This window comes from Barbus barbus (assembly GCF_936440315.1).
Source record: "Barbus barbus genome assembly, chromosome: 12".
Taxonomy (NCBI): Eukaryota; Metazoa; Chordata; class Actinopteri; order Cypriniformes; family Cyprinidae; genus Barbus; species Barbus barbus.
Genome location: NC_136740.1, coordinates 13,920,609 through 13,947,974, shown reverse-complemented (window position 1 = coordinate 13,947,974; position 27,366 = coordinate 13,920,609). Strand labels below are relative to the sequence as shown.

At 36.4% G+C, this 27,366-nt stretch overlaps 1 protein-coding gene across 1 annotated transcript; it reads right to left on the bottom strand.

Annotated features, from left to right (window-relative positions):
- Positions 1-415: 415 nt before the first annotated feature.
- Positions 416-25,446, bottom strand: LOC306877604 (protein kinase C alpha type-like; the record flags this gene model as incomplete). The annotated part of the gene is made up of 16 exons (XM_079429460.1): positions 416-577; positions 1,848-1,988; positions 2,180-2,287; positions 2,390-2,470; positions 4,264-4,402; positions 4,488-4,550; positions 4,907-4,998; positions 8,314-8,487; positions 11,469-11,651; positions 12,962-13,163; positions 13,277-13,433; positions 15,050-15,178; positions 18,699-18,810; positions 20,930-21,012; positions 22,908-22,939; positions 25,217-25,446. The coding sequence occupies 16 exons, from the start codon at positions 25,444-25,446 to the stop codon at positions 416-418; spliced, it is 2,088 nt and encodes a 695-aa protein (XP_079285586.1).
- Positions 25,447-27,366: the final 1,920 nt, after the last annotated feature.

Here is a 27,366-nt window from a genome sequence, read left to right as displayed (position 1 = left end):
TGAAGTGAACTTTAAAACATGGGGGAAATCATGTTCATGCTGGTTTCTATAGAGCACTCAGTTATAATTAGTTCATGGCAACTACTAGCATCCAAAGGGATATCCAATAAGATCCTATTGTCCAATGAGATAATGGCATGAATGCATGAACCTTAAATAATTCAGGTTGATACTCTCAGAGTGGACCGGCTAAATATTATTAATGCTTAGTTTGCTTTACCCTTAAGATGATTAAAATCAGTGTGGTGTTGTTGCAGAAGGTGATTGCTGGTCTAATTGAGACAGACTCCTATTGTAAGCAAGCTGAAGCCAAATTACACATTCTTTTTTTTTTTTTTTTGGTCACCATAGTTTAAATCATGAACAGGAGCAGAAAAAGTCAAAAGACGATTGGTGTGGATTGATTGAAGTTTTCTCAGACAGCTGTTAGGGGTGAAGGAGGAAATTCCGGGTTTATGTAGGTGAAGTCTTGGAATTCCTCTTGACTTATAGCGGCAAGAACATCCGGGTCAGAGGGCGTGAGGGCGGAGGGGGCGGATGTGAAAAACTTATCAAAGTTCTCTCCTTTTTTGCCTCCCTGTGGGAATGACAAATAGAATCAGCTGTGTTATGTTTATTTCTATTAAATACCAAGCAAATAAAGTGGATGCTATTGACGTCAGTTCAGCGCTGTGAACTCAGAGCACCTCTACTTATTTGCTGTGCTCACATACATACATTCACACAGCATAATATCCACATAGATTAGCATGAGTAATATGGGCAAAGAGCTACAGGCAATGAGGGTCAGGTTTATTTTGGTTGTTCCATCTTTACAAGACAACACCAGTAAATATGCACGCACACATGCACAGATGCACGCTGAAAATAATAAGCAGGCAGAGCGCATTAATAAATGCCTATACAGTTACATGGTTATGGGTTTAAAATAACAACACACACACACACACACACACACACACACACACACACACACACTGTACAACATTTATCTCCATAAGTAAATGAGGACGTACCACAACTTCTGTTGGTTCTATTGTTAATTATAATTACTGTACTACAGATAAACAAATGAAAAGCTAATGTGTTTGCTGTAAAAAAAAATTATATAATATGTAGCAATAAGCATATAGTTTATATATTTTACATAAATATATATCTAGCATTTATTTATAATTTAGATAATTTAATTATATATAAATATACATGTATTATAAATGTACCCATCATTAATTTATCCCTTCATCCCTTCATCAATCAATCAATCAATCAATCTATCTATCTATCTATCTATCTATCTATCTATCTATCTATCTATCTATCTATCTATCTATCTATCTATCTATCTATCTATCTATCTATCTATCTATCTATCTATCTATCTATCTATCATCTATCATCTATCATTAATTCCCAAGCAAATTCTACCCCTTTAAGAAAACCAATTTGGAGTTTAAAAACAACTATCTTTTTAATTACTGAATGAATGAATGAATAATTTATCCACAGTAGTTGTCCCTAAAGGGAGGTTTAATATAATTTTTTTTATCATATTTAACATGATCAATCAATCAATCCACCCATCCTTTTACTTATTATTTAATACACTTTTTTTTCTTTCATGGTGTGGAGTTTGCATTTTTTCTACTGTTTTTATTTATAATGTTTTTTTTTGTTTCCTCTACCTCAAAACCAAATCATCGCACCAAGTTTTTTATATTTTTACATTTTTGTAAAGACATTTTTGCATGTTTAATAATCCATAAGATTTTCTATCATTGCGGGACATTTCTGGGGTAAAGCCTGACCCACACACAGAGACAGGTGTTGTGATAGGTGATACTGACACTTCTGGGTTTGAAGGGAGGCTGTATCTCCAGTCTCTCTATTCGGTCCCAGTCTATCCAGCGGAAAAAAGGATGCTCCCGCAGCTCTCTCTCTGCATCCTCTCCTCCACCCAAACGCTTAGCAGGGTTCTTGGTGAGGAGCTGCAAGATAAACAGATGGAGAAAGAATGTCAGAAAATCAGTGAGACAGAAAGGATGGAAATTGTATGCAATTGTATGCTAATTTAAGTCAAATATTTTTAGAAGTTATGTTAGTATTAAAGATAGGATAGATTGCCCTGTGCATGCAAAGTATGTAGGCAGAAGAGATGAAAGAACAGGAAGTAGATTACCCCTTTGCAGATGGCCACAGCCTCCCGAGAGAGACTCTTCGGATATGAAACGCTCTGTTCCATGATGGACTGAAACAGCTCCTCCTCATCTATGCCATCAAAAGGAGGCTGATGAAAAGAGAGAGACAGAGGGAGAGGGCGCCGGGGATGAAGATCTATTGAGAAAAGGACAAAATTAAAGGCTCAGGGAAGCGGAGGATGAAAAATTACCTGCCCAGCCAGCATCTCATAGAGCAGGACTCCATATGACCACCAGTCCACTGCTTTACCATACGGCTGATACGCCACAATCTGAAAACAGCACAAATCTGTTATAACCGTTTTTTCATTTATTTTGGGTATAGATTTCCCAAAGTGTTAATTGAGAATGCCTTTAGAATTCCAACTTAATTATTTAATTCAGTTGTAAACAGGATGCAGAATTATGATTTGAATTTAAGGAATAATATTTTAATATTTTTACCAATAAAGGTATACAAAAATGTGATAGTTCTGAAAACATTAGATGATTTTAGAATTTGATACAATTGAATTTATATGATTATATTTGCATTTATATATACTGAATTTATGAAATAATGTATTTCATAAAAAATTATTTTATTTTATTTTTTATAGATTTTATTTAAATCTATTTTAATTTGAATAGAACAAAATACCTACACTACCATTCAAAAGTTTGGGGTCAGTCCGATTTTTTTTAAATAAATGAAGACCTTTATTCAGCAAGGATGCATTAAAATGATCAAAATTGAGAATAAAGGCATTTATAATACAACAAATGATTTCATTTTCAAATAAAAAAAAAAGCAGCACAACTTCAAATTTGATAATAGTAAAAAATGTTTCTAGAGCAGCAAATCAGTATATTAGAATGATTTTTTGAAGGATCATGTGACACTGAAGACGGGAGTAATAGCTTCTGAAAATTCAGCTTTGCCTCACAGGAATAAACTACATTTTAAAATATATTAAAATAGAAAATGGTTATTTCATACTCTAATAAGATCTCAAAATATTACTGCTTTTACTGTATTTTTATCAAATAAATGCAGCCTTGGTGAGCAAAAGAGACTTCTTTCAAAAAACATAAAAAAAAACTTACTGACCCCAAATTTATGAACAGTAGGCATTTAAATATATTCAATAAATTAAACATTTTAATATACCATATTTATTATAGATACTTCACAGAAAACTCTTCAAAATGGAGCCAAACAACATGAAGCAGGATGATAAGATGGAAACTTTAAGTAGACCTCTAGGTAAGTTCTTGACCTTATGTTTCTCTGTTCGTGACTATTGAATTTCATTGAATTCAGTAAATTCCACTTCCCATCATTCCACTTCAACATCCTGTGGAATGTGACCAATCAAATTCACATTCCAACTCCTAAACTTAAAGAAGGCCGATTTTTAAATGGATCTTGAATTTTCCCCATCCTTGCTAAATGCTTAGTAATTTCATAATTTTATATTCTCAAAATCTTATGAATTAGAAATGTTGCCATTACAGAGTTAGATGGATGCTATTACAGCCCTCTCAATGTGCAGATAAGCTCATGAAAATCATATTAAAGATAATTACACAATAAATATGCCAATGTCTCTGTGTCAGCCGTGAGTGTGTCACAGCGTGAGAAAGAGAGATTAATTTCCTTGCCTGCAGGGACACATATTGCATCTTTTCAAAATGACAGGGACACAAAGATCAATGGCTTTTTCTTTTTTTTTTTTTTTACATAATGTGATCAATGTGAGCCAGTTTAACTGCTAGGTTAATAAAGCACTGACGCATACTGGGCTTCAGTAGACCCACATTCACGTCGCCTTTCCATCACACAGCAAAACACAAACATTGACGATTTAGCACATACATCACTCGAGCGGGATGTCCGTCATGTCGCCGTGTAGTAAACACCGCAGTGAACCTAAATGAAATCACACAGAGACATGTAGATGCACATACATGCAGACATGTGCTGACGCACATCCACCGAGTGTTCATGTAAACACAGAGCCGAGGTCATGAAGAAGAGAAGATGAATCAGACGGGAGAAGGAAGGAGATGGAGTAAAGGAAACCTCAGGTGCGATGTAATCAGGTGTGCCACAGAAGGTCCGAGTGGTGTCCCCTTCCATCATGCCTTCCCTACACATCCCAAAGTCCGCTATCTTTATGTGTCCTTCACTGTCCAGCAGGACATTGTCCAGCTTTAGATCTCTGCAGACCACAGAAAGAGAGAAAATATTAAGTGACTGTAACATACGGTGAGTTTGTGGAAGGAGACTGTCATCATGTCTTATACCTGTATATGATGCCTTTGTTGTGCAGGAAGAACAGACCCACCGCGATCTCAGCAGCATAGAACCTGCCAACATGAAAATCTCTCATCAATGGAAACATTCTTCCACTGCAGGATGATGCCAAACAGTTGAATTTAGAAACAGAATAGAGGTGGTACTTAAACACTATAAAAAGTGAAAAAGCAAGCAATAGTTGTAGACTATTGTAATGTTTTTAGCAGTTATTTGGACTCTCGTTCTGACGGCACCCATTCACTGCAAAGGATCCACTGGTGAGCAAGTGATGTAATAGTAAATTTCTCCAAATCTGTTTTGATGAAGAATTAACTCATCTACATCTCGCATGGCCTGAGGATGAGTACATTTTCAGCACATGTTCATTTTTGAGAAAATTATTAGAGAAGAGATGTGCTAAACTTACGCTGCATGCGGTTCTTTAAACTTGCCGACGATTTGGATGTGAAACATAAGATCACCACCGTTCACGTACTCCATGACGTAATACAGACGATCCTACAACACAAAACTGATTATCAGCAATCAGCGGATATGGAATCAAAAATTAATCGTCCGCTTGTTCTCATGCTATTCAATTAAATAATACAGCAAATGCCACAGTAGATTCGCAATCAGTCAAATTATTCACGAATAGATATAGTTCATAGTTCATGAATAGAAACAAGACCTTGTGATCACACAATACCATAAATATCACATTTTTACAGAAATTATGCTTACATTAAAGTATGAGTAAAGTGACAAAATTAAAGTAGGAAATACTTCGTTTTTACATTTAACTGAACTGACAGTAGAATAAACAAAAATCTAAGTTTATGAAACACTGATGCAATTTGTTTGACTGAAACCAGAGTCCTTTGATTATAACCCTCCAGCCTCAACCGTTAAAATAAGAAATGCTTCTTTAGCAGCAAATCAGCATATTAGAATGACTTCTGAAGGATCATGTGACATTGAAAACTAGAATAATAATGAAACGTCAGCTTTGCCATCACAGGAATACATTACCTTTTAAAATACAGGTATTTTAAATTGTAATAATATTTAACAATATTACTGTTGTACTGCATTTAAAATCAAATAAATGCAGCCTTCATTAATATATGAGACTTCTTTCAAAAACAATAAACTAAATGTTTACACAACCTCCACAATAAATTGTGTTAACTCTGTGTTGGAAGTGAAGTGAAGTGAAGTGACATTCAGCCAAGTATGGTGACCCATACTCGGAATTCGTGCTCTGCATTTAACCCATCACGCGTGCACACACACAGCAGTGAACACACACACACCGTGAACACACACCCGGAGCAGTGGGCAGCCATTTTATGCTGCAGCGCCCGGGGAGCAGTTGGGGGTTCGGTGCCTTGCTCAAGGGTACCTCAGTCGTGGTATTGAGGGTGGAGAGAGCGCTGGACATTCACTCCCCCCACCTACAATTCCTGCCGGCCGGAGACTCGAACCCGCAACCTTTGGATCACGAGTCCAACTCTCTAACCATTAGGCCACGACTTCCCCAGCTGAGACCACCAAGTTTTCTCTGTTACTTTAGTATTTGTCACCAACAGCCAAGGCAAGATAACGGTCCACTTTATCTCAAGAGGCATCTGACTACAGCATCTGGTGTCTGTAAGACTTCAACTTCTGATCAGTGGGATGCTGCATTTTTCCACTGGGCAACTGATAGCTTTGACAGGAAACTCTATTTCATGCACTTGAAACAATGAGACACGGTTAACATACACAAAGAAGTCATTACCAAACACAGTCACATAGAGTGTTTGTTACAAATTCAATCGACGGGGTGAAAAAAAGATCAAGTGATTTAACAAGAGTAATTCAAACCTTCACAAACCATTAAAGCCAAACATAAACACACACACTCCTCTTTTTCTCTCTTTCAGTACTGCAGCTGCCAATGTATTTCATTAGGCTGATTGCCACTTTGCAATACGTGTCTGCTGAAAGAGGTCAGACAATTAGCTCTATGAAAAGTCATTTTTCAAAGCAAAATGAGACAACTAACATTGCAAAAAGGCCCTCCAGATTCATTAGTTACAAAAATTATTTATCACGTCAGAGTGAAATGATCATCGAATCATCTTTTATTATGCAGGTTGTTCCAGGTTGCCAGTTTAGGACTCACATGACAGCATTCCAAGAATATAATTATTACATTGTCAGAAGCTTCTGTTATTTTGTTCACCCATTGTTCATGTTGACATTTTATAACCCCTGTTAGTCAATATTGTAAAAGCAATCTGTTCTTGAGATTTGTCTCCCTCTCAAGACTGCTAACAGCCTTGTTCAGGGCAAATTAATTGAATCTATCGGTGCCTATCTAGGCCAATGTAAACAACCTTTTAATGAGGTAAAAGAAGAATACTTATGGTGATACTTTCATTTTTACTATGATTAAACAGCTTTACTCCATAACTGATACAGACATTAATCTGGCATACAAACCTCAGTAGAGGTGCATTTTTTTAGGCATATTAGAAGCCTAATAAAAGCTGTTTATTTTACATGGAGTGTGGGTTAACTCATAGTGGCAGCCATTTTTAAATCACATGACCTAATGAATATTTAGGTGCGTTCATGGCATTTTGTAATTACCAGAAAATCCAGACATCACGTTGCTGCAGTCATGTGGTCAGAGAGTTTATAAATTGTAATTACGAGGTTTGTAACGATATAAATGCTTTTTACAATTGACAAGTTATGGTAAATCCGACATGCTTTGATTGCTTTGGTAATCCTGTGTTAACAGAAACTATCACCTGCAGAATGGCATCAGAACTTGAAAACTTTCCTTCTTCAAACCTATTCATAGTATGAAGGGCATGATTTCATATCTTTATAATGCGATTTACACTTTGCATGAATGCTCACATCTATTAAATCTCAGTGGGAAGAGGACATAGGAGAAAATATTTCAGGAGAACAATGGGAAAATATCCTACGCCATGTACGCTCCTCTTCCTTTTGTGTCAATCACGGTCTGATTCAGTGTAAAATCCTTCATCGCACTCACTGGACCAAAGTTAGACTTTCTAAAATTTATCCCGAGGTGGATACCTCGTGTGACCGCTGTCACCAAGCTCCTGCAACTACTGTGCATATGTTTTGGTCTTGCCCATCTTTAAACAATTATTGGTCCCAGATCTTTAAAACATTATCTGAAACTCTCAAAGTTCATATTAAACCTCTGGCTGTTACAGCTTTATTTGGTACACTTTCTCCATCGCCTGACATACCCAAATATAAGACTCATGTTTATATACTGTTACATACTGTTTATTTGTGTAGGAAATAAGTACATATGCATGTTATTAATCATTTGAGCATTCTTTAATCATTCTATATATTTAACTGTATGGTGTAACCTGCTGAATTGGAGAAAATCTAAATAAAGTGAGAAACAAAAAAAAAACTTTAGTGTGATGCTGCATCCACGCCACTAGGTGTCAGTATACTATCAACCAACACAACAAAAACAAAAAAATACTGAATTCATATTTAAAAATATCCAGTTTCTGCCCTGGGAGTCCACATGTGGACATGAAGGACCCACAAAATGTCAGTACTCGTGTTCCAGCTGTGCAAGGTCAGAAAAGTGAATTAAAAATGGCACTGAAGGTGAAGAGCGCATCTGTTCCATCACTAAGGGCCGAATGACATTTCAGTCCATATATATTTAATAATTTACAAATGTGCATATGCATGTATAAACCTCATCCCCAGGCTCCCACTCTCTTTTAATCATTAACCGCTTACACACTCTCACACACAATTGATGAACACACAGACCTCGGTTTGAAAGGCGTAGTAGAGGGAGGTCAGGAAGTGAGGTCGCCCCACGAGGCCCAGCACTCTTCTCTCCACCATGGCACTCTCTGTGTCCTCATCCTGAAACAGCACGTCCTTCTTCAACACCTTCACCGCAAACAAGCGCTCGCTGCCCCTCTCCTCTGCCAACAGGACCTGCGGGATGACAAAGAAACTTTGCGCTAACACTTCTTGAACATTAATAATTAAGAGTTCATCATCTTCTGCTCACATTCCTACAGCAGCGACTCGATTGGGCAAACACAAAGCAAGAGCAGAAAACATCATTCAAAGCGAGTTTAACATTCATAAGGGAACATTACCTCAAATCAAACAAAAAAAATTACCAGCAATTCATTTCATTTACTCGTGTGATCCTGTTCTATTCCTGTCTTTTTTTCTGCTTTGTGTCATTTTTCTATCTCTGGGTCCCAGGTCTCTCTCCTCTGCTCTTCACTTTAATCTCTTCCCTCATTTCTATCCTTTCTTTAGCACGGTTCTACGCCCTGGAGGATGTGCTGTCTACTGAGTATAACCCTGGCCTCTTATATAACCAAATATATTGTGAGGACACACACACACACACACACAAAAGTGTGCACATATGCACACCACACACAACATCCACTTTAAAATTATTTTATATACTGTACATGAACACAACCACAAAGGCAACAAACATTCCTCCACACGTTCAAACAAGAGAGTGCAAAATGCACGCGCACACGCACACACACACACACACACACACACACACACACATTCCCATGTCATTCCTCAGGGAACACACAGCTCAGAGTCCTTCACTTGTGTGCTCTGTGCTGACACACGACAAAAGCATTTAGATTCTGCTCAGCACAGACAGAAGAACTGAGCATTTTGTTTGACCAAAACAAGGCATTCGTTCTGAAATCCCATGGCTGCTCTTGGTTTTGCAATCACCAGGAGTTTCTTACACGTATCACAAATTCTGCTTTATTTATCACATAACAAGACCGGCCGAACACACAAATGACCGTGTGCCTACATAGCTGCAGGTATTTTAAGGTGAATAAGGTCTGCATCTCATTGGGCCTTCAGTCAAAGCTTCTGCCTCCTAGAGGAAGCGAGGCAGAGCCACAGCTGCAAATTTTTGATAGGGAAATCAGCCCCCTCTTCTTGCAGCTGGGACCAAAGCTTTAGCGTTTTCCCTTCTGCCTGAATTAGCAGCAGCAGCCCAGGAACGAATGAGACAAGGGCCTAATTCAGTTCCAAGGACATTTTACCCTTCGCACTCCTTATTGCATCTACAGGGAACATGGAAGTAGACTTGTTTGTTGATGGGTGAGTGTGGTCTCATGTAGCCAGAATTTTGGCATAAAAGTCTGGTCTGCCTTGCAGCCTGTTTTGTCCCAAACCCATCTACTTAGGCTGAAGGCCAAAGTATACTTTGACGCAAGTATACTTATCTCTTAACCCCCATCATACAAGTGCTTGTTAATAAGTCTCAGCCGTTTTTTTTGTGAAAAAACAATCTGGGCCACCTAGTGTTGCCACCCTGTGGACAAAAATAATTAATAAAAAACTGTATGCGAGTCGAGTAGCATGTCCAAATTTATAGCATTCATAAAACAGTAGGCAAAAAGTACCTGAAACAAATGTAGTACCTACTAGTGTTTGGTCCTCCTAGTGCTTAACCAATTGAGTTTGAATGGGAGACATTTATTAAGGTCACTTTATCTTAACTTTATGTTGTTACTTGTTTTTTCTTTCATGTTGCATGTCATCTTTACTCAGTAAAGCCCAAAATGTCCTGAGTCCGTGTCCAGTTCAAGTACAAGTCCACCCGAGTCCAAGTTCATTCATAACTGCGGTCAAAGTCCAGTTTCAAGTCAGAGTTTGAAGTCCAAGTCCAAAGTTTAAGTGCCCAGTGCCTACAATACAGGATCTGATTTCGGCAGCAACGTTTTTTTCAAAGTATACTCAGTATTAATTCAACACATGCACAAGTTTCCTCCTTGTCTAGTGTTTGTGCTATTTCTCTCCAGAAGTTATGACCGATAAAAATGTCTTTGTACCCATTAAAACTACAGTTGCGGGTATGTCTTAAAATGATAATTCACAGAAAAATGAAAATTCTGGAATAATTTACTCCCATTTACTTTACCCTCATGTCGTTTCAAACCTGTATGACTTACTTTCTTCTGTGGAACATAAGAGAAGATAATTTGAGAAATGTTTTGCATTCAGTGGAAGTCAATGGTAACCATAACATTTTGGTTACTAGCACAAGTCACACAGGTTTGAAATTACATGAGGGCGAGGAAATGATGACACAATTTTCATTTTTGGGTGAACTTTTATTTTAACCCCCTGACACAAGAGCTTGTCAACGTCACCAGCCATTATTGTTGATGTCTCCAGTAGTTTGTAGGTGTTCTGTCTTGACAGTCAAACAACAGCCTGGACCAGTGTGGGACAAACTAAATTAAGACAAACTAATTAGTGCAAAAAAAAAAAAAATGTTGAGCGTATAGACAACACTTGATGATTAATAAATTCACTCCAATGCACTGTACTGTAACTAATCTAGTTTAAACTTGAAAGGGACTAATCTATATATTTGTCATAGATTTGATGTCTCAGATTCATTATTTTGTCCTTCAAAGCAATCACTGTATCAACTCATTACCTTGTAAACATAATTTGCTTACTGACAGACTAATTATAAAAAATGGTGTCTTTACTCTTGGAAGTTGCATGAAGGCAAACAGACTGAAACTTGTTGATCATAGTCAACGCTTGCCATTTTGGTGTTCAATATGCATCAGACGGTCAGTGAACAGAGTGGGCGGTCTGTGGGAGTTCAGAGAGTTTCCTTTAAAAATTTCTATTCCACTGACAACCAGGAGAAGAAATACAACGATTTTTACACATGCAGCAGGGTCCAAATGTCAGTAAAAAGTTGACTTGAAAAATGTTGTTTATTTGCTTTAGTGACATTCATTTTACATCACAGAATTTCACTGTTTCTAATTTTTCTAAATCCTGAATCCTATTTAGTTTAATTAGATTTTGAATCCCATATTTTCATTGTGACCTCCTCGATCCCACTATATGTGTATGTTTGCATGAAAAAAGTAAGTAATTTCAAGCACCTTGCCAAAACTCCCTTTGCCCAGAACCATGAGGAAGTTGAAATCGTGCAGTCCGACTCGGCCTTTGCCCGTCTGTAGTGCCGTGGGAGTCGGACTCAGAGCAGCAGGGGTCACAGTAGGAACAGGCATCATCACAGTAATATGAGTAGGAGGAACAGAGGGCATGATAGCATCATCTGGTACCTTCAGAAATGATGAGAAAGATGGGATGGGAGAGAGAGCAAAAGAATAGTTTGTTTCAATAAAGAACTACACTGCCCTCCTGTGGATGTGATATGATAGTGACACAATTATGGTGCTCACAGAATGTGGTCAGACTAAGATGACATTTACAGAATTTATAGATGTGGCTGTTTGTGACTGCATGATGTCAAAATGAACATTTGATTTTAGCAGGATGTGTTTATTTGTGGATCTGAGATTTTCCCTAGGCTTCTACAGCACTCTCTTGGCTGAATATTGCATGTTGACACTTTTATCTAAAGTGACTTATAGTACATCTATTACAGGGATAATCTCACCTGGAGCAAAATGGAGTAAAGTGCTTTGCTCAAGGACACAATGATGATGCTTTATGGATAGTGACTTGAAGATTTCAGCCAACGACTTTTCTGTTTTTACCACAACTTATGGAAGGCAACTCAAAAGTTGCAGGCTACACTCCCTACAATAGTGCTTATGGTAGGTAATAAAAAATTGCAAAACATGAAGACAATAAATGTAAATTTGTTAAAAATTGATGGAAGTAGCTACAGATATTTTCTTAAAATTTTGTAATGTAGCTCTGAGTGATTATCAAAAACTTGGATCTACAGTATCTATTGGTTGTTGACTGGATGGGGCAGATCTGAATGTGAGCTTGCAGTCGATTGTAAGAAAGAGGTGAGGTTTGTTAATTAACATTACTCTCAATAAATGCTGTATTATTCATTGTTATTAAATTTTAGTAATTGTATTATTGTTAACATATAGAATGTTATTACAAAGTGTTTATAACCTTTGTATAAAAAATGTCACACACACACGGTGGGTTTTGATGTTTTATGGGGACATAGGCGTAATGGTTTTTATATTTTATACTGTACAAACTGTACTTTCTATCCCCTTACTCGAACCCTAACCTTACCCATCACACAAAACTTTCTGTTTTGTGTGATGTTTGATTTCTGTTTGACGTTCAAAAAAGATCACTCTGTATGATTTATAAGCTTTAAATTGTCCCCACAAGATCAAAATATACTGGTATTATTACTATAGTTGATATACTGTAGTTGTGGGGACATATGATCCCCATAATGTAGGGAATACCAGACCCCCCCCCACACACAAAAAGGTGTAAATAAGAATTTTACCAAAAATGAAATAATAAACCTTTGTTTAAAAACTAGTAAATTTGTTCAGATCATAAATGTGACAAATCACAAAAAAGTCATCAGGAATTAGTACAAATAAGTATAATAACATTAAAAAGTGCAGATGATATGAGAGAGCACCTGCAGGTCTGGATCAGGTACAGGGATGTTATAATACTCTCCCTCATCCTGGTTGAGTAGTTTGAACCAGCCGCTGACTGAACGTCTGAATATCTCACTAACGCCGAACGACAGAGCACCCATGAAGTCATTCCGTGAGGTCCGATCCCAGTCCCAGACCTCTACAGACAAACGCCTGTCCCACTGCCTCCCACGCACTGAACTAAACACAGACAGGAGGACAGAGAGAGATAACCTAGCATCCACTCAGAAAACCACAGCAACAACTTCTGCATCATATGCACATACAAACAAAGAAACACAAATAAGACTCACAAGGTGAAGCTCTCGTTCCAGATAGGGTTGAGTGTAGAACGGATGGTTTTGGTTTTCTGTTTGCTCTGGCTTTTTGGATCAGGAATGAGTTTGAGCTTCACATAAGGGTCCGACAGGCCGTTAGGATCCATGGGTATCAGGTTATATGCTTCATGCACTAAAACATACATTACACATCGAGAACTGATTATGTGTGTTCATACATACCAGTACTGAATATTGCATGAACTATACCATGCAATAGAACAAAGTGAATATCTCTGTGGTTGTGCTGCTATGCTTCATACAGTGAATGTGCTTTCAGCTGTATTGTTAAATTGACCTGTCAGAATGACAAGCTGCTGGTTGCCTTTAAAAGAGCAGCGGTGCATTTTAAATGCTCACATTCTCTGGAGAGCATTAGTAGTCTTCTCACTACTCATTATTCTCTCTATGGTGGCGCTGATCTAAGAGCCACAGGCTTAGTTAAGTTGACACAGTGCAGCTAATGCATTGTAATACAGCAGATTGTGTGTGTGTGTGTATAATTAGCTTGTTCCTCGTGTACTGATGATACTATATGCACACATTTCCCTCTGCTGGAGGAAAGTTGAGCTGTGCCATGCGGCTCATAATGCATCTCCAGTGGGCTTCCTTAAGCAGCAAATTCTGTCTGTGAGCAAAGGAGTAATTCTTCACTGGGGTATAAATAGGGGAATCTTAATAAACATTACTTAGCACTTTCTACGAATAGGACATAAAACAAGGGCAGATGGTTTATTTTCTATTAATTTTGTAAGGGGTTTGATTTTTTTTGCAATCCTTTTACTAAAACTTGGGGCATAAATTCAGTTGTAATCCTACAGATTTCTTTTACATTGTAATTTTCTAGTAATAAATATTAAATAACCATAAAATATATGCAATTTATTAATACAACCCAACATAACTAAGAAAGCTTAATATATAATTAATACAAGCTATATAATTATGATAGGGTTTATCTAGTTTATAAACAAATGATAGTTTATAGATGTTGATAGACTTATATTTTTTATAAAAGAAAACTATTTGTTTGGTAATTTATATTTTACAATATCACGGGAAACAGGGTTGAATGGTTGCATTCGACAAAAGCAGTCAAAAGTATAATTTGTGTAAAACAGAAAATATTTTTACTGAAAGGGTTAAAAAGGAAACTTTTCTTACTAATTCCTCCCATAATGCCCTGGAAAGAGTCTAAATGATATTGTTTATTGTGTCATTTTGAGGAATGTAACATATACATATATATATATATATATATATATATATATATATATATATAAAATTGAATATCAAAAGTAAAAAATGTCAAGACATCTTATGTGGCATAGCACAAAAATAAAAACATGTAGCATATAATAACAAATAAAATATGAAGAAAAATATTGAAAAATATCAAGGTATACTAAAATTAACTGCATTCACGATTGTGCTATTTGAGAAGAGGGTCGCACTTTATTTTAAGGTCACATTCTCACAATTAACAAACCATTAACTACGACTTTTGCCTCAATAAACTCCTAAGTTAGTAGCCTACGGTAGTTGTTAAGTTTAAGTATTGGGTAGGATTAGGGATGTAGAATATGGTCATGCAGAATATGTGCTATATAAGTACTAATAAACAGCCAATATGCTAATAATAGGCATGCTAATAAGCAACTAGTTAATAGTGCGAATTGGTCCCTGTACTAAAGTGTTACCGAAAAGTCTAATAGTGTTCATCAGTTTGTAAAAGTTAGTTATGTTCACCTGTGATATATATGTCCTCTTTGTCTCCACGCACGGTCAGGCGAATCCGTCCTCTTTTCTCAGTGTGGTCCTGTCCGCACAGGCTGGGGACGCTGTTCTCACAGCGCTTGTGTACATTCATATCACAGCCTCTCTCACACAGACACACAAACACAAACACAAACACACACATACCACAAAAATAAAAGAGAGAGAAAGAGTGTGAGGAAAAAATTAAATATAATGTATATAGTCTCCTTTCAGTTCAAAAACAACAATTATAAGGAGCCGTCTGCCTAATACTGTAAACCTTTTATATCTAATACAAACAGTGTTAACAGCCACTACAGTACGCTGTATGTTATGAGACAACATGCTGAAACAGCAAGTGCTGTCATATGCCACCGCCTGCTTTATTATTTTCTGAAAGTGTCATGCAAATTATATTAGATGACATGGTTGTTATTACATGGATTAATTCGGAGTTAAAGGGAATTAATTCAATCTAATATATAGTATGAGATATCTATTAAAAGCCTTAAAAGCATTACTCTACAGTTACATATAATTACATAAAACTGTGTTAATTTAATGACAGCAATCTTTATGATTATGCTATGCTAATTTAGATCTAAGAATTGATACAACAGAAATTTAAACAGGGTAAAAATGTTATAAAAACTCTATAAGTGAACTATATGAATGTTGTTCTTCACCATATTGTGTACAAGCAAGAGACTTCCACAGACAATTCATTGAAAGCTATCATAATAATATTTAATGTAACTGAAATTTAAATGAAAAAATATAAAAATGTACAGTCATTTATACATATCCTTGCATAGCTGGCAGGATTACGCTGGAAATCCTAATTTGCACTAATTCAAGTTAATTAATTACCAAGTAATTGCTCAAATATAATATAATCAAATATAATATAATTTTTTTATATCGTTTTTGTTATACTGTATTATGGTTTCAGTTTAGTAGTGTTCAACTGTGGAATTCTAATTAAAATGACAAAACAAAAAATGTTTATATAATTATATTATATACATATATATGCACATTTATATAATTATACAGTACTGCTGGTGTTATATTTAGGGGCTAAGCACCGAAGGTGCGTAGGCACCTATTGAAACCGTTGGCGTTATTCTTCTTCTTCTTCTGCCGCAAAGTCAATGGCAGCCCATAGAACCGATTGCGGGAAAGTTGTAAAATTTGGCACACTAATAGATGATGCCACCACTTGTCCAAAAATTAAATTTTTAAATGCTAATAACTTTTGAACCGTAAGCCACAAAATTAAATAAAAAAAAATTCTCTGAATCCTAAGTCCTAAGAATCAAGTCCAAAATTCAAGAATCGTAAGATTTAGTTTTTTCGCTATCTTCAATTGTGCGTAAAACCTACTTTGTCGAACTCGTCCTAGACGGTTCATCCAATTCTCACCAAAATTGGTTCAGATCATCTACAGACCACCTGCAGTGTTTTGGCGCTGTGCCACCTAGTGGTCAGGAGATATGAAAAATGCATATTTATGCTTATAACTTGTGAATGGTTTTGCCAAAAATCATAAAAATCTTTAGATCTTTAAAATCTTTAGGGCTCTTTAGATTCAGTGCATCATGCCGAGTCCAACCATAATTTTCCCATGTCAGCTATTTTGGGTGTCGGCCATGCTGAATGTTGTAGTAAAATGCTATATTTTACGAACGCATTAACGTATCGTTACGAAACTTGGTATGGGTCATCAGCACAATGCCCTGAAGGAGCCTGAGAAGTTTCAAATCAAATATTCAAATGCTTATAACTTTGGGTGGGGTTGACTTATTTCCACAAGAGTCACCTTTTTAGACTCCTGAATCCTTGCCGAGTCCAACGATACCAAACTTGCCAGATTTTGCCTTATGGTTTGTGCTACGTTGCATTTTGGCGCTTAAAAAACATTTGCCAATATCTTAGAAACCGTTACTTAGATCGACACGAAACCACCGTGGGAAGTTCGAAAACATAGCATCCTGGCTACATGCTAATACCCAATTGCCAAAATTTTGATAGTAAGTGGCACAAAAATGCAAACAAAGTCAACAGTCATTTTTTTATCTACTTACACACAAATATGTCTATAACTCCAAAACAAAATTAGATATTTTCACCAAATTTGACACACATGTATGGGCACACTCTAAGGACACGCACAAAATTTGGTGGGATTGTGCCTTTTGGTGGCTCTATAATTGAACAAAACATGAAATTGCCATTGACTATAATGGGGTATTATGATTAAAAATGCTATATTTTACGAATGCATTGGTGTACCATTACGAAACTTTATATGTACCATGGAGACCATGACCTGAAAGTACTCAAAACGTTTTGAAACAGTGCCACCTTGTGGTCAAAAGTCATAATGAAATTTTAAATAAATGCTTATATCTTTCTGTGAATTTTGCCTATTGTAATGAGACTGGTATTAATAGATTCCTTGGGTCATGCTGCAAACAGTGATACCAATGTTGCTATAGTCAGCCAAACTTCCTCTCTGCTCTTTTGATTTTCTTTAAAAACCTACTTTTTCAAACTCCTCCTAGACCGTTGGTCCGATTTTCACAAAAATCTAATCATATCATCTTCTAAAGTAAAGTCGTGACGTATTGTCAAGTATGGTGACCCATACTCGAAATTGGTGCTCTGCGTTTAACCCATCTAAGTGCACACACACAGCAGTGAGTAGTGAACAAATGCACACACACACACACACACACACACACACACACCGTGAACACACACCCGGAGCAGTGGGCAGCAATTGGGGGTTCGGAGCAAGGTTCGGTGCCTTGCTCAAGGGCACCTCAGTCGTGGTATTGAGGGTGGAGAGAGCGCTGGACATTCACTCCCCCCACCTACAATCCCTGCCGGCCGGGGGCTCGAACTCGCAACCTTTCGATTACGAGTCCGACTCTCTAACCATTAGGCCACGACTTCCCCAGATCTTCAGACCATGATCTGATCTTCAGACCATGCTGACAAAAAGTTATGGATTTCATGTTGATAGACAAAACAGTTTTCACATACCACAACAACAAATTTCAGGCATGATGCCAAAATGACACTTGAGGCTGTATCTCTGCAATGCTTTGGCATATTGACACAAAACTTTGTGTGTGCCATTGTCACCTCACACAGAACACACCACATGGATTTGATAACGGTGCCACTTGTTGGTCAAAAGTTAAAAGTCATTCAATCCTATTACCGCTAGTTTTAAATGATTTTTCACTCATTTGGACTACAATAATCTTAAAATGGCTTCAATTACTCATTACTGCAGTTGTTCTGATGCTCCGCACTATGCTTAGCTCCTAATTTTGCCGCTGATGTGCTTGGCCCCGTCATTGCTGCTTGCAGCTATATTTTCTATTAATATTATACTATTACACTAAAACATTACACTAAAATAATAATAAAAAAATATATCAAAATAATAAAAAAAAACCTTAAAGTAACACTTTATTATATTATATTTGCACAATAAGTCATGAAAACTGCTGTGATAATCCAGGTAAATAATATACTGTAACTACATTGTTCTAAGTCCACAGCATGTCAGTCTACAGTCTAGAATAGATGAACTTCATTTAGATCTCAATATAAATAGACTCACTGGCACATTGCATGCCCTGATGTATGAGGCCGTACAGCAGAGACCCACAGTGATCACAGAAGGTTGGACTGGAGTATGTATGTACTTTAAACTTGTGTTTGCTCTTGAGATCCTGGAGAGACGGACAGACAAAAACAATGTACTCCTTTAATTATTTAATTGTTTAGTCCGCCGGCAAAAGCACTTTGATGTGATTTCATATTTAACACAGAGGGACGCCGTGCACACCCAGTTCTAGGAAATGGGTTGGCCATGAGAGAAGGAAAAAGTGATTTAAATTATGTGTCTGATAAGAAACCCTCTCGTACTGTTCATTGCTTTATAAATAGGACAATCTTTATGCACAGACACAGCAAGCATATGCACAAACAAACACAGCTACTCTACTTTCCCTCTAGTTCTCACTCTCTCGCTCTCTCTTTAAAGGTCCAGAGGAAAGGCTTCATTTTGAAGTGACTTTTTCACTGGGAGCCAATTAGCTTGGGCTATTTTGAGGATGAATGGTGGATGAATATATGAGTTCAGCTCAGCTGTGAAAACTGAATCCTCCTAAATACCTAAACCCTCTCCACCCCACCCTGGTTTCTCTCCCTTCCCCTCATTCTCACTCTCTTCATGCTGCCTGCTCCTTTTCTTCATCCTCTGACAATCTTCCTCTTCACTTCCCTTCCTCTCTGTCAGTCTGCCTCATCTGCTTCTCACACGGGCATCATTGTCTACCCTTCCTTACGGCCTAGTCGCACATGCACAGCCTCATTTTACAACCATTTTATTAAGTAAATATAAAACACTGAACACTGCTTTACACATTTAATTCGTGTTCATTTCAATAGAATTTCACGTTAGCATGTTGCTAAGCTAACAGTATGAGATTCTAATAAGCATAAAATACATACTGTAAATCTTTTATTCAATTTTTTTTTTTAATGAATAATACTGAATGAAATGTACCATCCAGCATGTTGGATTAGTTTTTCATTCCGGGAATGAACACAAAGCATACAGCAAGAGACTCCCACAGATGAATTCAAGTTGTTCTAATAATTAAGAAATTTGAACAATTATAATATTATATTATGATTTATAGTTATTTATAAATATAGTTTTTTGTATAATTAATATTATATAGTTATTTATTTTATTTATATAGTTATTTATGCTAACGAGCTGTATATGCACAAAAAAACTGAGAAGTTAAATTAGTTGAATAAATTAATATAATATTTATTATTATAATAATATTAATAATATAATAAAATTTTTAGCATTTTATTTGCAAGTCTGCCTTGTACCTCATTTCAAATGAATTGGCATAAATAAATAAATAAATAAATAAATATAAGCAGATAAGCATTACTGAGTTTAGGCAGGGGATTTTTTTGTATTTTGTATTTATTATATTATATTATATTATTTAGCACAGACACATATACTGGGTAAAATAATAAATTTTTAATTAAGCAATCTATTTTTCATCACTTTTCTACTAAATTAAATATACAGTAGGTTTATAATCAACATTTACCTCACTTCATCATAATCATTGTCACAATGCATTCCTCACAAAAGATGTGGGGATGTGATGTCAAAAGAAAGTACATTTGCAGGCAGCAAAATTAAGTTGTCTGCCTTTTGAAACAGCGTTTGGAAGCGGCCCATGATGCCTTATATAGCCTCTTCCTTCCTTCCTTCCTTCCTTTCTCTTTCACACGTATTCTTATACTCACTGTGCACTACATGAGTGTGAGTAGCAGCGTAAGACCATCATATCACATCCCATACACGTTTTATCGTAGTGTAGCACGAATAAGAGAGAGCAAGAGAGAGAAAATTGATATTCTTTTTCCTTTAAAGCCTCCTCTTTTAAAGAAGGAATGCAAGAGAGAGCAATAAAAGGCTCGTCGAGAAAAGGAAAAGATGAGCGTGACGGTGAGACCTACTTCCATATTGGCTTACTCAGCCAAAAAATAAATGGCTTGCCATGCAAAAATGTGAAAATGAAGAGGTGAGAGACGGATGGGGTATGGATGATACAGTAGAACAAAAGATGAACTGCGGTGATCATAGCAGACCATCAAGCATGAAAAGAAGAGTTATATGATGATCAAGCAAAATAATGAAATGAAAAGAAAAATAATATAGAGTGAGAGGACAATAACTAATAAACTAAAAATAATAATGCTAAATGGCAAAAAGATGACAAACTGTATACATTAACAGTACATACATACCTCTGCTTTGGGAGCAGTGATGGCTCCGGGACAAGTAAAAGTGACAAACTCATGGCAGCGTTTGTGCACCACAAAACTGCAGACTAAAAGAAACATATACTATATCTAGTAAAACAATTCTGTTGTGTCATATGCAAGTCATCAAGGTTTATTAAGTAAAATGGCAGAACACTACATTAATATTTTATATGCTTATGGCTTATAGGAGATTATTCATTTACAATAAAACGCTCATTTTTCATAATTTAATCAGAAATATTATGGGGAAGATTTACTAAATAGGGCAAATTAGCACGAGAACGCAATCCCATAAAATTTCCAATGAGAGTGGAAAGTTCTGCAGGTGATCTACTGACAATCCTCAAATTAAAGAAACACAGCCAGTTCATTTCCATAATGACCAATGCAATCTACTAAGAGCAGCGCAAATTAGCATAGGGTCGCAAACAAGCAGAGCTGATGATAATCACATTGGTGCAAAATGGGTGAAGACAAGCTTCTTTTGGGAGTTAAATAATAGGGCAAATACCACTAAACTGACTACCGCAAACCTCAGGATTCCTACACATTTTCCATCTCAAAATTCCATACTTTTTCAGACTCAGTAGATTTTCAGACCAAGCTTAACATAAATGGTTCATAGGAGCATTTGTTTTATCTTTATATTTGGTATATTGTCCAGTCACCTGTAAATATTTTTATGTAAATATTAAATAAACTTTTTTTGTGCCTTCTAGAAATGTGTATTGGAATTTTTCTTTCGTGTTTACGAATTACAATTTACAGTTTTATACTGTGTATATACAGTATATATAATCTATTTCCTTTGTGCATCACTGCCATCTATGAAGAAAATTAAACCTGGAAATTACTCAGTATCAAATTCCATACTTTTCCAAACTGCGTAGGAACCCTGAAACCTAAATAACTTTGTACGATTCACTTAAACACTCTCCTCCCATATAATTTGCTTCTGAAAGAGAAACTACAATGCAACTATGCAATCAGGTCAGCTGCAAAAATAACTGTCTCCACACCTTTCCATCGCTTATGTTTCACTGCTTACTGATAGTAGTTTGCAGTAGACAGGGTTTGCAGTGGTGCAAGCAGTTAGTAAATCTGGCCCTAAATGTCATAATTCGTGATAAAAATCATAATGCAGCAAAAATACACTGTTATAGTGGGATTAAATCGAGGGAGTATATTATATTGCTACAGGTCTTTTTAAAGTCGTTATGTAATGGAAGTAGCGTTAGATCTTTTTTTTTTTCGTTTTGTGACATGCATCTGACTAAAATGGATTAACGGGGGGTGGGGGTTGACCGCAGGGCAGGGACTTTGTTCTATCCATACTAAAAATATCCAAACTAAAAATTATTTTTACATTAAACACACATTGATGAAACGTTTACAATAAGATCAATAACATGGCACTTAGAAAGGGTGAATTGCTGACTTAAAGTTATAACCCTTTTTTGGCATATTTGACTACAGGACATTACAGAGAATGGACAAAAAGTGAAGTGAGAAAGAGAGAGGGAACAGGATCAGAAAGAACCAAAAGCTGGGACTTGAACTCGGGTCAGAAAATGGCTTTGCTCAGATATTGCCGTCTCAGCTTACCAATCATCAAAGATGAATTGCTTCAGCAAAATACTTTTGGATCTTTACAGGGCCTTAACCACTATAGACACTGAGGGGGACATGTACTGTATTCCCCCAAAATTCAGATCAAATTGAGGCCTACACTTTAAATTTGGCCCTATTTAAATATTGAAGATTTAGTTACATCCTTGGATCTTAATGCATGATAACAATTAAGGGTATTTATTTCATAAACAGCCAACAAAACGAATGGCTCATGAAAAGCAGAAACACTGCTATAGATAGACAGGAAGATCTGAAAAAACTGACGATAAATTAATCTGTGGAATGAATTTAAATATGGTAAAATGTGTTATACATTCAAAATTATTACCTTGACACTGGAATCCTTGCTTTCCAATTCCCCTGTAAAACATAAACAACAACTCACATCATGTGTCTAATTATATTGTGTGTAATAGATTTGTGAAAAGAGGAGATCATAGAGAGCTGTGGTGTTGTGTATGTGTATAAGCACAGAGGGCAAACAGAAGACATAAGCTACTGAGGCCGTGACAGATAAGGTAATTTCAAGAAATCCTCATCTGATGGGCAATTTAAGTGCTCTGCTCTGCTCCTGATATATTTGCTATGCAAAACACAACTTGGCATAAATCCCTCAGGTGCTAAAATAAGATACTTTGGCACCCAACACTTTGGGCATGATCTGCTCTGAAATGCATCTGAGTGTATATACGACTCTTTGAGAGCATCCTTCAGACCAATCAATATCAACATATACTTGGAAATATCACAACTGTTTTCAATAGTGCTGTCAAACGATTAATCGCGATTAATCACATCCAAAATAAACGTTTTTGCTTACATAATATACGTGTGTGTACTGTGTGTATTTATTATGTATTTACAACAACACACACACAGTATACATTTTGAAAATATTTACATGTATATATTCATATTAGAATGATTTCTGCAGGATAATGTGACACTAAAGACCGGACTAACAGCAGCTTTGCCATCACAGAAATAAATAATATTTAAAAACATTATTAAAACAGAAAACAGCTACAGTATTTGGAATAGTAGTGACATTTCATTTCAGTCTTTCTCCTAAAAAATCTACTTAAACATTTTGATGGTACTCATACCACTGACAGATAGTAGGTTAGGAGTACTTTGAGTTTGTGAAAATTATAAAGCTAAAAAATATACAAATGTACTTTACAATACTTTGGAAATGATGTACTCCAATAGCAATAGCAATAAAACTTCAATGAATTGAAATGAAAGGACGAAATGAGAAACAGATGCATCTATCAGAAGCTATTTGTGCTGTACTAATGAACATGAGGCCTATAAGTGGGCAATGCATGGGCCATATGGCCGGGCGCAGTTCTATGCGGGTTCTGTGGAGCTTTTGGTTAAATGGCAGCTCAAACAGAGAGGACTGCATAATTTAAGAGGCCCCTCAAGGCATGAGTTTTATGAGGCATGGAGGAAACTGAGAACAAGCGTAGTCATGTAACACACGTGTGGGACAGTGTTCTTCTGCCCTCTCTGTGTATGTCATCGAAAATGTACTCATTGTAAATGTCAACTGAGTTCTTTAGACTTGTTTTCTAGTAAATTATATAAATATTTATAGATAAATGACTATATTTACACAATTAACAACAGCATATGCTTAATTAAGTATATTACTTATTCTTACCATTTGCGGTATAAACCTGATTAAGTTTTAATTAGGCTTAAATTTATGTATGGTTTATTTGGAAATATGCCTTATTGGAAGATAGCAATTTTTAAAATTGCATTTTTGTACATACACCACCATTCAAAAGTATGGGGTCAGTTAGATATATATTTTTAACGAAATTAATACTTTTATTCAGCATTGATGAATCAAATTAATCAAAAGTGACAGTGTAACAATGTTTTTCTATTTTTTAAAGAATGTTGCAAAATTGTATCATATTCTCCACATAAATATTTAGTAGCACAACATTTTTCAACATTTATAATGATAAGAAATGTTTAAGTGAACCAAATCAGCATATTAGAAATGATTGCTGAAGGATCATGTGACACTGAAGACTGAGTATTGATGCTGAATAATCACTTTTATCATCACAGAAATAAATTATGTACATATAAAAAACATATTATAATAGAAAAGAGCTATTTGAAATGTTACAAATATTTCATAACATTACTAATTGTACTGTATTTTTGATTAAATAAATGTGGTCTGGGCGAGCATAAAAAGCTCTATAAAAATGTTTTAAAAAATCTTAGACAGCCAAAACTTTTCAACCGATGCAAGTAGTACAAAATGTAGTACAAAAAAAAAAAAAAAAAAAAAGATCGGAAAGAAAAAAATGCTCATCATTTTAAAATGTAGTCTTTTAATAAATAAATTATGATGTAGTGTTATAGCTAACTGTACTTGAAGAGGCTTCAGATTATAACAATTCAGTATCAACTACAAAGTACATGACAAGGCCAGTACAGCATTGAAAGTGAGTTATGATTTGAATCACAATATGGACATTAAGATTTTAGGACTAAATCAATACATAAATGCAGTCCAATGTAAAGGTTAAGGTAGAAGTGTCGGTTTACAGCATAATAATGTTAGGAGTTATAGATGTGGCCAACAGTGTTACAAGTGTGAAGTACCAGATGAAGTCAGTGCAGTGGCTGCAGAAAGTAGGCTGCTTGAAGAATCGGGCTGTGAACTGGTGGTCCTTCACTTCAATGACCCTCTTGTGCTTGAGAGCTCCCTTCCTCTGGAAGACTGGCAGCCTGGGGGGAGGAGAAAGAGGAGAGGGGAGCGGGGAGGAGGAGGGAGATGGGGAGGACAGGGCCAGGGGAGACAGAGATGGAGACGGAGAGACCGGGGTAGACATACTACCAGTTGGGTTGGAGAGAACAAGACACAGAGAAGAAGACTGGGAGAAGGATGGACGGGTTATGTAAGCGAGGGGTTAAGGACCAACAAGAGGATTTATTAGAAGAAAAATGTCTGGTAAAACACAGATAAAGTGTAAGAGGTTACATAGAATGTAAAGGAAGGAATTCAATAGGATGTGATGGCAGTTCAGTTTGTGATGTTGAGGAAATGAAAGGAAGGGATTCCCAGGAGGAGGAAAGGGAGGATGAGAAACAGAGAGTGAAATAGAGGTTAATACACACTCTAAGAGAAACTTCCACTGGGACTTAACGCATAGCGATTAGTGTACCTTCTGCCCTACTTCAAACACACACACACACACACACACACACACACACACACCCTACATTCTCCATGTTAACCAGATTCCCACCACCTGCTCTTCCACATTTTCTGCAAGCTCATTGTCTCCCCACATTCTTTTTTATACAATTTATTAAATATATAATATAATGTAATACAATTTAATATCTTGATTTTAATTTTATACTTTTTTTTAAATATAATTTTTGCCATTTTATAGCTTCAGTTTAGTAGTGTTCAGTTGTGGAATTCTTATTAAAATGCCAAAACAACAAGTGCATATATTAGGTGTGCATATATAAGTGTATATGTATTAAATATAATTATATTACTATACAGGTCTGGTGTTATATTTTATATTAACACTAAAGTAATACTATAAATACTGTATATTTCATTTGCTTTATTATTAAAATGACAAGAGCAATAAACAAGGCATACATCTAAACATCTTTGACATGAACTGACTGCTGTTTTTTGGCTGGTTTGAGGTCAGTCAGAAGTGGAGTGCTTTAGGATCGATCAGACTCACATTAATAAAAGAGAATGAATCAAGAAAATCTGAAATGAATGATGACACACGGTCAAATCAAACAGGAGACAACACCAAACAAATGATTGCTACATTAATTAAAGAGCAGATCTACAGAGCTGGAGACAGAAGAAAGGAAACAAAGAATTTAGGATATCCACCAATGAGTGACACAGACTACAGTTTATGAAAGAAAGAAAGAAAAGAAAGAAAGCTGTAAATACCTGTAAGTGTGGCAGTATGGTTTCTCCTCTTCCTCCCCTCTCTCTTCCTCTCACCTCTTCTCAAGACTCTTGCTGTTCTATGCAATCAATCGTTGGCTCATAAAAAGTAAAAAAAAAAAAGAAAAAAAAGAAAAAAAAAAGGAGACAACCTCAATGAACAGAAGGTCTACAAGAGAGGAAATGCACCTGAAAAAAGAATGAAAGCCCAAAAGGAAATTAAAAATGAAGGGAAGGATGATACAGCAGCTTTCCAGGAAAGAGAGAAGAAGGAGGAGTGTACGGCCGTATATTCCTTTATCCAATAGAGGGGGTGAGGAAAAGAGGCGATTTTCACTTTCCAAGATTGATTCTGTTTTTACCAACAGAAAGAGGGGATTGAAGTGAAGTGAGACAGAGAGAGAGAGAGAGAGAGAGAGAGAGAGAGCGAGAGAGAGAGGGAAAAGGAGGCAGTAGATGAAGAGAAATAGGCAGCAATTCATTTCTGAAATCTGGGTTACCCCTCTCTAGAGAGTAAAAGAGAGACAGATGATGGGAGGGTGAGGAAAGAGGACAGAGAGAGAAAGAGAGGGAGATGTTGGCCAGCAGCTCGGTCAGCCAGTAGCTCCTCCAGTGCAGACAAGCATTGAAAGCAAAGAAATCTGATCAGTGATCAATAATCATCTTCAGTCTGTCACACTGCCAGTCTCACTCTATAAGAGTGTTTGGACAGACGGGTGTCTTAGCAGCCATGTTGCTCAAACGTAAGGACTCTGAGGCCTGATCGACAGCTCCAGTGAACCACTGAGAATGAGACAGGAAGTTCAGCATTCCTGAAAAG